Source organism: Pogoniulus pusillus, chromosome 5 (genome assembly GCF_015220805.1).
Source record: "Pogoniulus pusillus isolate bPogPus1 chromosome 5, bPogPus1.pri, whole genome shotgun sequence".
Taxonomy (NCBI): domain Eukaryota; kingdom Metazoa; phylum Chordata; class Aves; order Piciformes; family Lybiidae; genus Pogoniulus; species Pogoniulus pusillus.
The window spans coordinates 16,176,160-16,188,329 of NC_087268.1; the positions used below are offsets into that span (position 1 = coordinate 16,176,160).

The 12,170-nt window shown below is 47.6% G+C and overlaps 1 protein-coding gene across 2 annotated transcripts in view; it reads right to left on the bottom strand.

Annotated features, from left to right (window-relative positions):
- Nucleotides 1-200: 200 nt before the first annotated feature.
- Nucleotides 201-12,170, bottom strand: part of IGSF11 (immunoglobulin superfamily member 11) — a 190,279-nt gene continuing 178,309 nt past the window's right edge. For both annotated transcript variants that reach the window (XM_064143334.1, XM_064143333.1), the window contains 6 exons: nucleotides 8,198-8,361; nucleotides 6,440-6,647; nucleotides 5,492-5,647; nucleotides 4,384-4,506; nucleotides 4,021-4,171; nucleotides 201-3,100 (listed from right to left, as the gene is read on the bottom strand). In XM_064143334.1, the coding sequence (XP_063999404.1) occupies nucleotides 2,650-3,100; nucleotides 4,021-4,171; nucleotides 4,384-4,506; nucleotides 5,492-5,647; nucleotides 6,440-6,647; nucleotides 8,198-8,361 (1,253 nt within the window). In that variant the 3' untranslated portion in view covers nucleotides 201-2,649. The remainder of the gene's footprint in view (nucleotides 3,101-4,020; nucleotides 4,172-4,383; nucleotides 4,507-5,491; nucleotides 5,648-6,439; nucleotides 6,648-8,197; nucleotides 8,362-12,170) is intronic.

The window sequence follows — 12,170 nt, forward strand, 5'->3', positions numbered from 1 at the left end:
CTAAGAGAACTAAGGCTATAGTGCTAGAGTTCACTACCAAATTGGCTGGCCTAATAACACGTTGGTCTTTGTTGCACAGTGACTGCTTATTGCCAATCAGATCAAGGATGAGTACTAACAGCCAAATTCATTCTATCTATGGAATTAGGTATGAGGGAGGGAGGGAGGAAAAGAAAAGGAGCAACAGGCAGTAAGAAGTCTTTCTCTTTGATTTTTTTTCTTTTTATATATGAATAAAATTTTTATTGAATTTTAGACAATTAGAAAGAACAAAGAAAGAGGAGCAAACAGTCTCATGGAGGGTAGGGACCAGAAGAGCTTTCCCAGTAGAAGAGGAGGCCTGCTGAGGGCAGTGTTCCTACAAGCTGTCACACAGAGGTTGCTGCAAAAGCAGAGAGGATGTGTTTGGGCTTCTTTCGTGACTGTTTTGGGTTGGAGGGGGTTTTCCTCCCACAAAAAGGTTTCTAAAGCCACTCTTCTTCCCCTACCAATCCAACCACCCAGCAGCAAAGTGAAGAGACAGGCAGGAAAGAGGATGTCTCTGGAGAAACACACAGAGAGAGCCACCAGCCTGCTCTGCTTCAGGGGTTTGCACCCATTCTGCTAGGAGTTGTGTAGAGTGGAGAGGAAGAAAGGTTGGATTTTACTTTTCTCTTTTTTATTTTGAGCAAAGAAGGCACAAAATCTCAGCAAAGCTTCAAACTTAGTGCCACGTGGGAGCCCCCACCCTTCCAAAAAGCCACTGTGTCAATCTGGGAACCCAGCCCTCACTTCTCCCTCCTCTTCCTCATAGTCTGTGCTTGCATTTGAAAGGTACCACTCAGGCAGAAGGCCCTGCCCAAGGTTTCTGCACTGCCAGGGAAAGTAAAGCTGTGCCGGGAAAAGGAAAGTGGGGATGAGGAAGAGTCTGTTGGCTTCAACAGACCTTTTTTCCAATGTGAGAGCTACAGAAGGTCACCTGTGACTCCTCACATTGCTTTTCCAAGAGTAGACCTGGGAGGGCTCTGGCGCTTTTGGAGGTGACCACTGCCTTTACATGTGTTACAGGGCTGGTGTTATGCAAGAGGGTCGAGACATCTACCCAAGCATGACGTCTTTGAATCAGTGTTTTCTAGAAAGGTAAGTTCCAGCCCTCAGTCCAGCCCTCCAAATGGCACCATATTCCTCTGGTGGTTCAACTCCTGGCTTTGATTAAGGCTATTTAGTTGCAATAGAAAAAGGATAGGTGCCAGCCACAACCACCTGCTTGGCTGTGATGAGATGGCAGAGCCACTGGCAGATGCCACCAGTATGCACTCTCAGGATGTTGAGGGAAGTAGGGGAGGCAGAGAGCTATCATGTGGGCTTCCACAGGGTTACCTCCTTCATTAAGCCCATGCTTTTACTCTTTCTAAGGAAAGAGATTTGGAAACAAATCCTGCCAACCTCAGCATCTGGGAAGTCCATGCACATGGGAAAGAGGGAATGAAAACTTGCCTCCGTGTGAGTGCCCCAAGCACAACATACACCCTGCCATGCCAGCCAGCCCTGGAGAGCCTAACAAGGAAAACCCACCACACAAACACCAAAGCTGCAGCGTTTGAAGCCACTTGCCCCAAACCAGAGTAGCCCAGGGACAGCAGACACCTCTGGACTTGCCTGCTGCTCTGCCACACCACTCTCCTCCTCTGTGCCTCCTGAATCAACCCAGCAACACCCCCTGCATTAAAAAAAAAGCCATGAGCCCTACAGCAGCAGCAGCAGCAGTAGCAACACATCCTTCCCCTGCATGGAGTGCCTTGGGGAAAGATGCTTAGATGGCTGCATCCTCCACAGCCATCAACAAGGCTCTGGCAGTGCCCTGAGCTAGTGCAGGAAAAACACCCTGTCTGAGAAGGACCTCTGTGTGTGTCTGTGTTTTTATCTGTATCTGTGTGTGTGTGTGTCAGAGTTGGGGAAAAACTGCAGAAAATAAAGACTAATGCTCCCCTATCCATGTCTTCATCCATCCACTCATCCATCCACCTTGGCCAGGCTGGTGGCTGTGCCTTCATCTTGCTTCTCCTCACACCCAGCCCGAGTGTCCTGCCCTCCCTTCCCCAGCAGCAGGGCCAGGGCCATGGGGAGGGGGCTGGAGATGCCAGGTTGAGGCATACCCTGCCTCAGCACCCCTCCATGCTAGCTTCCCCCCGCCATCCTCCTGGAAATAAAACGGTGACAACAAGGGTAAAAAACCCCAATAATTAGAAGTATAGACCTGCCCAAACCTTCCTGAAGGACCCAGATGGACGGAGTCGACTCCCAACGAAACCAATGGGAAACAAAAGCAGAAGTTGCCCCCACCCCCCACCCCCCTGCCCAAGGTCAGGGCCGGGCATACGTTCCAGTCGGGGCCCAGCAGCCAGGGAGTGCAGCTTGACCTGCCTGCTCCCCCGGCCTTGGCACATCTGCAGCTTCCGCTGGCACAAGAGCCCTGGCAGGCCGGGCGATATGGCATGGCACGGCCCGGCTGTCCCACTGGCTGGCGGCGGCCGCTGGAGGGGAGGACGGGGGGAGAGGCGAGTGTGTGTGTCTGTGTGTGTCCCATCGCCTCGCCGCCGTTCAGGAGGGTCTTTTCACCCCACGAGGTACGAGAGGCCCCTTGCCCGGCTCTCGGCTGCTGGCACGGCCTTACACGAGGGAGCCAGCGCGGCTCTGGGCGGGCACCATGACCGGCACGGCCCCGATGCGCTCCAGCGTGGCCTGGCTGACGGCGTAGGAGCGGGTGTGCGGCAGCCGTGGCTTCCTGCTGATGGAGCCGTTGCTCCGGATCACCTCCTGAGGGGACGGCGCCGTGCTGGCTGTCACCACCAGCGTCTTAGGGGGAGCGGGGGATGGGTGGCCACCGTTGGCATAGACGGGGCGGGTGCTTGTGCTCCCCGAGCGGGAGAAAGGGGGCTGGTGGGCGTCATTGCTGTTGCTGAAGCGGGTGAAGGAGTCTGTGGCGTGGTTGGCTTTGGGGTCGTTCCAGTAGCGGCTGTTGTAGGTATTGGAAGAGGTCAGGGTGTCGTTCTCTGATGAGGACGCATCAGCGTGGAATGTCTTTGCAGCAGAGGAGCATTTGGGTGGCAGGTCGTCCTCCCTGGGGAGGAGAGCGTGTGAGGGCACACAGATGATGATGCCTGCTTGCTCACCAACATCTCCCCTCCTTCCCCCCCAAACCCTGCTGGGGTCAACACCATCAATTCAAGGTGAAGTACAGCACCAGCTTGAACTGCCATTGCTCCTTGGCCCCTTTACTCAACCCTCATTGCAGGATCCATCTCTGTGCAAGCTAATTGCTCTATGCCTGTACTGCTGAGACAAACAACTCTCACATGTCTAAGGGGAAAGAACAGAACAGACTACAATAGAATAGGATAGGATAGAAATAGACTAGGACAGGATAGGCCAAGATAGGACAGGATGGGATAGGATAGGACAGGATAGAACAGAATATTCTTTATTGGGAGAGATCTTCAAGATCAAGTCTAACTGTCAACCCAGCACCACCAGGCCACCACCAAACCACATCTCTCAGGATGACATCTACATGGTTCCTAAATCCAGGGACAGTGAACCCACCACCTCCTTGGGCAGCCTGTTGCTGGTACTTCACAGGCAGTCAGTGTGACTGTACAAGCAATGAAGCTGTTCCTCAGGGCAGCTGCAGCAAGCTACCAGAGGGAAATACTGTGGGCATAATACCGGAGATCACAGTTCTGTCTCCAGAGCTTTTCAGCTGTCTGGTACTGTGGGCCAGAATCTCCACAACATCACTCTCCTATGGAGCTAACAACATCAAGTCAAAGCTCTCAATACAGGCAATACTGAAAACAAAATACATTCTTGCCTTTCTTCATTTGTTTCCTCTATTTTTGGGATATACATGGACATCTTCACCCAGCCCAGGGAAACACATCCAGGATTGAAAAGAGTGAGATTTCTAACTGCCTTCGTGCCAGCTGCTGCTTTTGCTGCACGATCAGAGGTGCCCTGTCACCATCTTTCCCTGATCCTTACCTTATCTCATTGGGAATCTCTTCCTCTTCTTCCTCTTTGTGTTTATTTTTCCAGTAGAACAGTGCCACAGCTACCAACACAATGCAAATAACAAGAACAACAGCACCTGTGGCCACTGCTCCTGCAATCAGGCCAATGCTCCGGGGGTGGGCTGTGGAGATGAGTGAATAGAGAACGGAGAAGAAATCAGGGCCAGGCTGTGGCCAAGCTACTGCTTCTTGGAAGGGGGAAAGACAAGATTCACATTCTAGGGCACAATAATCTGTGAGAAATGCACGTGGTGGCTCACGGCAAACATGGTCTCACAATTCAGTGACACAAGATAGAAGCAGGTGGCCAAGCCTACCTCGGCAAAATACTTACGTGCAATGACTTGCAGATCCAGAAGGCAAGTGCTGGTTCCAATGGCATTTGAAGCCACACATTGGTAAAGACCTGAGGACACAGTGCTGATATTTCGAAGAGTGACAGTGCCCTGGACTTGGTCTAGTCAGAGAGAAAAGAAGGATTTAAATCCCTCCCCCTGCCTTGAGGAAAACCATGAAAAGGCAGAGCCAGCAAATAGAGAATTTCGGTGTGAGTCTCTCTAAAGAAACAAATAAATTAGGGAATAACCTTGAGATGGAAGCATTGTGCACACACACGCAGAAGATTAGGTCTTAAGGAGCTTACACTAGATGTTTCTTTTCCTTCTTATAGATTAATTTCTGCAAATGAAAGCTTGGGACTCTCTCTAGCATTGTATGAGAAGAGGAAGGAAAGATGTGCAATTACCTATACCCAGATCTACCTGCTAAACTAAATCCTGCCCTGCAGAGCCCCTGTTCTCCCATACCTGAGCTCCCTACCTGCTGCCCTGCCAATTTTACATGTTCCTGATTTGTGTCAAACAGCAATGCTTTTAAAATACAGCAAGATAAAGGATAAAAGTACAGCTATCAATACTCAGCCAGGACAGCTAGGCTAAAAAATCTTACAAATGGGACTTGGAGTTGGCCAATAGTCCCTCTGATCAGAGTCTTGCTTTTACACACATCTGAAAAGCAGGTCTGGTAGTAACTTACTGGAGAACACCATCCTCAGTGTGAGAGGTTGGCAGTATTTTCCCAGGATGATTCTACCTCCTTTCTCCCAGTTTCCATTCTATGTGCTTTTCCTTTGGCTTAGAATGCAAGCGAGACCATAGATCTCTAGCCACACACCAACATCTGGCAATCATGTTCTCCCTCTCCCACTCAGCAAAACCCTTGTTCCTCAACGTGGAACAAGTTTCTGTATGAAAAGAACATGAGTTTAAGGGAGCCACGGGAGAGTACCTAGTCCACCACGGGCCCTGGGAATTTTCATTCCAATAAAATGACCATGCAAGCGATGGCAGGCACTCAATGAGCCAAGCCACCTCTGCAGCTCAGACAGAGGAAAGCTCAGGCTGTTACCCAGGAAATAAAAGGATAATCAACAGAATGAGCACCTTGTGTGGCAGTTGGGGGCAACTTGGGAACATTGTCCAGTTTCTCCCAGAGGTATGTTGGCCGAGGGATGCCTTCTTCAGAGCTGCAGGTCAGAGTGACATCACTGCCTACATCCAGAGATCCCTGGATTCTACAAAGCGGAGCAGAAGGAGGAACTGAAAAAGAAGAGGGGAAGGTAACAGCAGATCAGGAAATATATCCAGACAGTGGAGTGCAGGCTCTTTCTGGGCACACATTGCTGGGGAAAGCAAGAACACTGGCATGAGCTTGTCCTGGTGACAAGAGGGAAGCAGCAGACAAAAACCCATTGAGGTTTGAGGGGTAACAATTCACAAAGATTCCTAAGCTACCAGACTATCAAGGTTCCAGACTACAGCTGACTTTCACTGCAGTAAGTTCTTTTAGATCCCTCCCCAGAGAAAAAGGTGAATATTTCTGTCTCTGAGGCAACCAGGGTGGTGAGAGCTAACAAAGCTGCAGACAGAATTTGCTGTGGTTGAATTTTGCTTTCATATCCCTGTAACAGCAGTGCTCAGGAGTATTTAACATCCAAGGGAACGTCCAGTAATAATTGCTTTCTTAAGCACAGTTTTGAAGTCATTCTCTTCTCCTGTTGCTGTGCACAAAACTCCTATGGTCCTTTCAGCTCTCCAGGATGGCTTTGTACTTTATTCACACTTCTTTGCAACTCTGCATCCCAATGCTGCTACAAAAGCTTTCTCTCCACCATGGAGTTTTAAAACTCCACCATAGGCTGCCTGTATATGAAAGCTACGTGCCCTGTAAACTCCCACAATACCCACAAAAGCAGCCCATCCCTAACCACAGGGTGTCTAGGGGCTCCAACACATATACCACCCTATTGCTCTTCTATGATGCACTGTCACAGACAGGGGATGCCCTTGTGCCTTTTCCTTCTCTCTCCCCCATAATATCAATAAACATACCCAATACAGTAAGTCCAATGACTCCAATATTCCTGACGCCTCGGTCAGGAAGATTGTTGACCAAACACTGGTATGTGCCAGTATCCGATAGCTGAGTGTTGTTGATGAAGATGGAGGCACTGGTGGTTGGCATTGTCACAGCAAACCCCACTCGCCCATAGAACTGGGGTGCACCACCAAAGATCTGACCCCCTTGGTAGAGAATAACCTGGAAAAGAAAGGAAGGCTCAAATAATTCTCTGCGGGAGCTGAGCAAGGAGGAAGAAGAGCAAGCAAAACACAGTCTTCCAAAGGCAAAAGGATCAGTTCCTAAAGGATCTCTAAATGACCACACCTCAATATACACTTGCTCCATGCAGACCAATCCTATCAGAGGTGTTTTCTGTAAAAAAGGAACAGTCTTTAGTTTATGTTCACAAAGGTAACAGAAGAAATAGATACCCAAGCCTCCCAGCACAGCTAGATTGGCAATACCAGCTGGCTTCATATAATAGTCATTGCCCATCAGCACAGACGTAGAGAAGGAAAGAATCTGCAGGTCAGTGACTACTTCACTAGAAAGCATCTACCCAGTGGACAGAATCATTTTGAGTCCCAGCCAGAAAGATCATGCCATGATTTCACACAGCTTACTAAAGATCATGAATGCCAGGCAATGAAGCCCTTGAACCTGCAAAGCCTCTACCAGCCAGGTGCCTTATCATAGTATCATCAGGGTTGGAAGAGACCTCACAGATCATCAAGTCCAACCCTTTACCACAGAGCCCAAGGCTAGACCATGGCACCAAGTGCCACGTCCAACCTTGCCTTGAAGTGCCCCAGGGACGGTGACTCCACCACCTCCCTTATATAGCACTCTACTCCAGTCCAGAAGCAGCAACTACAATTCAGTTGCAGGTTTACCAGCCAGGTGCCTTATACAGCACTCTACTCCAGTCCCGGAGGAGCAACTACACTTCAGTTGCAGGTTCTCACAACCAAATACCAAAATGTGCTGGAGGCAATGTGCATTTCAGAGCAATGTCATTCTTTTCCTGTGAGAGTATATGAGCAAAAATCAGGCCAGTAGATATCCTGTTAAGTGCTCACCACAATAGACTCTCATTTGCTAATATTCATAAGAATGGATTTGCATAAGCCACAGAGAGTGAAAAAGTAAGAAGAGAAGTAAAAGGAGAGATGAATCTTAGAGAAGCCCTTGTTATGGCACTGGAGCAGGCTGTTAGAGAGGTTGTGGAGTCTCCTCCTCTGGTTACTTTCAAAATCTGCTTTAATGTGTACCTGTGTAGCCTGCCCTAGGTGATCCTGCTTTGGCAGCAGGGTTGGACTTGACGATTTCTGGAGGTCCCTTCCAACTCCTAACATTCTCTGATTCTCTGATTTTACATAGATTTCACAAGTTTAAGTCTGTAGCTTCTCCCAGGTGCTTCAGATCTCACATCTAGCACACCAATACCTGCATTACATCTCCTGTGCTCTTTTGAATGCACAAATCACTAGAGCACCAGGACACCAATGCAGTATGACAGACACCTGCCCCAGTTGCACATCCCACCAAAGCAACCAAGGACACAATGTGCAGCAGTGAACAAAGCACTGAAGAAATCGAATTCACATATGTTCAGCAATGAAGGGACAAAGAAATCGTGGGGCAACCACAGCCTCAGCCTTGTAAAGGGTCTGCATACAGATCAGATGAAAAGGGTAAGGAAAATTTAAGTCCCCACAAAATATATGTTCCAATAAGAAATGACCTACCTGCTGAGGCTGGTTGGCATTAGACAGAGGAATGACCATCCAGATGACATTAAGGTTAGTGAGAGCAGCATTAGTGGTGAAGGTGCAGGGCAATACTGCTGTCTGGCCTCGAGCAACCTGGATGCTTCCTGAACTGACTGACACCTCCAGAGGACACACCAGACCTGAAAAGAGAAGGATATCCACTTTAAGCATTTCAGGAGAATGACATCCAGTTCAAGCACCGCAGGTAGCCCTGTAGACTTGCAGGTCATGACAGCAGCATCTTGCTGTAACACAGCTGGATATCACCAACTACTTCTTGCAAAAAAAAATACTCCTTCCTCAACACATCAGGCTGTTCTCATGCAGACACAGGCAGCCCTTTCAAGTGAGAGCACTCAAGTTTCAGAGTCTCTGAAAACAATATGGTTTGTTTTGGTGAGGAGAAAAGAGCCATCAAAGCAGCCAAGCTGTGACTCAGAGGTAATGAAATACGTTTCAAACCCATCAGTCTTGATGATACCCAACATCACTGAAACAGAAAAGGAAACTGTGTTCTAAAAGTCATAAAATCATAGAATCAACCAGGTTGGAAGAGACTTCCAAGCTTGTGATGGTTTGGGTGTTACCTGCCCCCCCTCCCCCCCCACACTTTGGAAAATCACCCAGACTAGACTCAGCCAAACTGGAAATTGAATGAAGCTTTATCTTTACAGCTTAGCACAATATACAAGCAGGAATTTACAATATCTACAGAAATATACAAGTTAAAAAGTAATACAGAGACACAGCAGCCCTCCCAGAAACCTGAGTCCCCAGGAGGGGCTCCCAACCACTCTTCCACCTTCCTCCCACCCCTCTACCTTACCCAAGGCTTTGCCTTATGCTCAAGGTACTTTGGAGGGTTGGTCAGGGGGGTTAGGAAGCAAATGGATTAGTCACACAGATGGCTAGAGAGAAAAAGTTCAGCCCAAAGCCCAGAAAGACAGAAAGCAACTCAATTATCTATGTTTGTGTGTTCTTATACATCTCAACAAGCCTATGAGTGCAGTAAACATCACCATTGTTTCCTTTTCACAGCTTATCATCTAATTCTTCTTACTAAAACCTAGCCTAGATAGGTTCGTCTCACTAAAACCTAGATAGAATTATCTAGGCTCAAACTAGCACAAAGCTCATCCAGTCCAACCTAGCACCCAGCCCTGCCCAATCAACTACACCATGGCACTAAGTGCCTCAGCCAGGCTTTTCATCAACACCTCCAGGGACACCCACTCCACCACCTCCCTGGGCAGCCCATTCCAATGCCAATCACTCTCTCTGCCAAGAAGTTCCTCCTAACATCCAGCCTAGATGAGCACAACTTGAGGCTGGTCCCCTTGTTCTGTTGCTGGTTGCTTGGCAGAAGAGACCAACCCCCACCTGGCTACAGCCTCCATTCAGGTAGTTGTAGACAGCAATGAGGTCACCCCTGAGCCTCCCCTTCTCCAGGCTGCACTCAGCATCTCCACACAAGACTGTGCTCCAGGCCTCTCACCAGCTTTGTTGCCCTATGTCTTCACCAAGGTGTAAGATGAGAGAAACATAGTTCCCCTATGTCTCAAAATCCAGCATGAGCAGAACATTTTCAGAGTTATTTTTAAAGGGTTAAAAATCCAAATATTTTCCAGTCTAGCTATTTCTATCTAGATACTGAATAATTACTACTAATCAAGGAGGAATTCATCAAACCTCATTTATTTTCCAGCATTCCCACCATTCCTTTCTTTGCTGCCCACACAAAGCTGGACAGAGCTCAGCCTGGTAAGCCCCAGCTTCCCAGTGCAGCAGCTTGAGGATGCAGTTTTTAGACTGCAAATCACACAGGGTAATATGTCCATTCCTACTGCCAAAATCTTCTCAAACAAAACTAACCAAGGAGTCAGCACCACTGATTTGGGCAGCACTAGAATTCTTTAAACCATTTTTCTCTACAAAATCAATACATTGGCTACAGAAAACCTCTCTCTATATAACAGCTCACTATCTTCATGTTCAAAGAATCTGGGAAGCTGCTGAAGGAGAAGGCAAGGAGTATTCAAGTTGTAAGGCAACATCAGGAAACTGCTAGCACCAAGGTGTAGCCTGTGGACTGTACTATTCTCTTGCTGACTTCAGGAAGGGCTGTCAGCAAAGTTTCTGCTTTCTGCTAAGAGAAACTTGTTTGCTGAATTTGCTCCATAAGATTAGTTTTCTATCTGAACTATGACAAAATCAGATTAATTTCTGAGTAAAAAGTGCACACTTGTCTGCTGAGATCCTTCTCAGCCTACCTAACTAATGGAAAGATGGGGACCTCAGGATCTGGAAGCACTGCGCTTCAGCTGCAAATCTAAAGTTCTAGCACCCCAACAGCCTACGATGAATTCCTGGGTTTTTACTGACTGCTCTGGAATTGCAAATCCTCAGCAACCTCCTCCAGACTTAGGTTCCCTCTTCCATGTCTTCCTAAGTCTCAGGAAGTTCAGGGAGGCTCAGAATTGCTTCAGAGCAGAGTGAGACAAAAGGCTATTTAGATTTGTCCAAGTGAAAATCATGTATTTCTTACTCTGCAGTAAACCAAACCAAACCAAAACCAACCCAAAAAGCAACAACAACAAAACCGCCAAAACAACAAACTCTGACTTCCCTCACAAGCTTGGAACATATTTAGAAACAGGAAACACTTGAAAATTCCTAGGAAAACATTTTATCTCCAGTGCTAACACCTCAGAGGTAATTATGTGCCTGGATGAGGAACAGCTACTAAAAGCTTAATCCATCAATCTGCTATGCAAGGCTGTCAGCAGCCAGTAAAAGCAAACAACTTGAAGAGCCAGTAACAAGCATTGCCTTTATTAAAAGGCATCTGCCATCCACTTGCATCCGTGGTCAATAGACTGGGAACAGGTTTGGACTCCTCCCTGGGAGACGCTGGAATGGGCTGCCCAGGGAGATGGTTGAGGCCCCATCCCTGGAGGTGTTTAAGGCCAGGCTGGATGAGGCTGTGGGCAGCCTGCTCTAGGGTAGGGTGTCCCTGGGCACGGAAGAGGGGTTGGAACTAGGTGGTCCTTGTGGTCCCTTCCATCCCTGACTGATTCTATGATTCTATGATTTGCTTCTGGGCTGACTGTAGCAGTGACAGTAGGCCAAAATCCAGAAGTGATTCACATCACATTCAGAGATGTCTCATAGTAAATATGACCCTGACAAGGGATTGACTCTTCTGCAGGCCTAAATTTGAAAGCTACCTTGCCATGACAGCACCATTCCTATGCTGAACAGTGTGCAGGGAATCACAACAATCTGGACATCTATTGTATTAGCCTCTCTCTCTCTCCAGCATAGTGCAGAAAGCTTTTCTGTCATGTCCAGCATAGATTTAGAATCACAGCATGCTCTGGGTTGGAGGCACCTTTAAAGGTCATCTAGTCCAACCCCACCACAGCTGGGACATTCCCAGCTAGATCAAGTTGCTCAGAGCTTCATCAAGCTTGACCTTGAATGTGTCTAGTGATGAAGCCTCCACCATAACCCAGGAAACCAGTTCCAGTGTTGCACCACCTTCATATGAAAGAACTTAATTCAATGAGATGCTCTCCCCAAAAGGAAAACCAGCCACTCAGCTGATTGGGAATAACAACATGTATCAGTTCTATAATTCCATCCCTTATCCCCTCCAGAAAAAAACAACCCCACACATTCAAATTCTTATCATTCAGAAAAAGTATTACTTAAATGTGAGTATTACTTTTAGCAGATTTACTGGGAAAATTACAGTTTACAATTTGTCTTGCAGAATCAGTAACATCAATCACTCAGATCATCAAGGCAATGTGATTTTCATAACCTCACCACCTTCTTGCTACTCCCAATATTTACCATTAGTTGATTGTAAACATCCTGCAGATAATAAAAACACTGAAATAGAACATGCATAATTTTTCACTGCAAATTAATTTTCAATACCTTT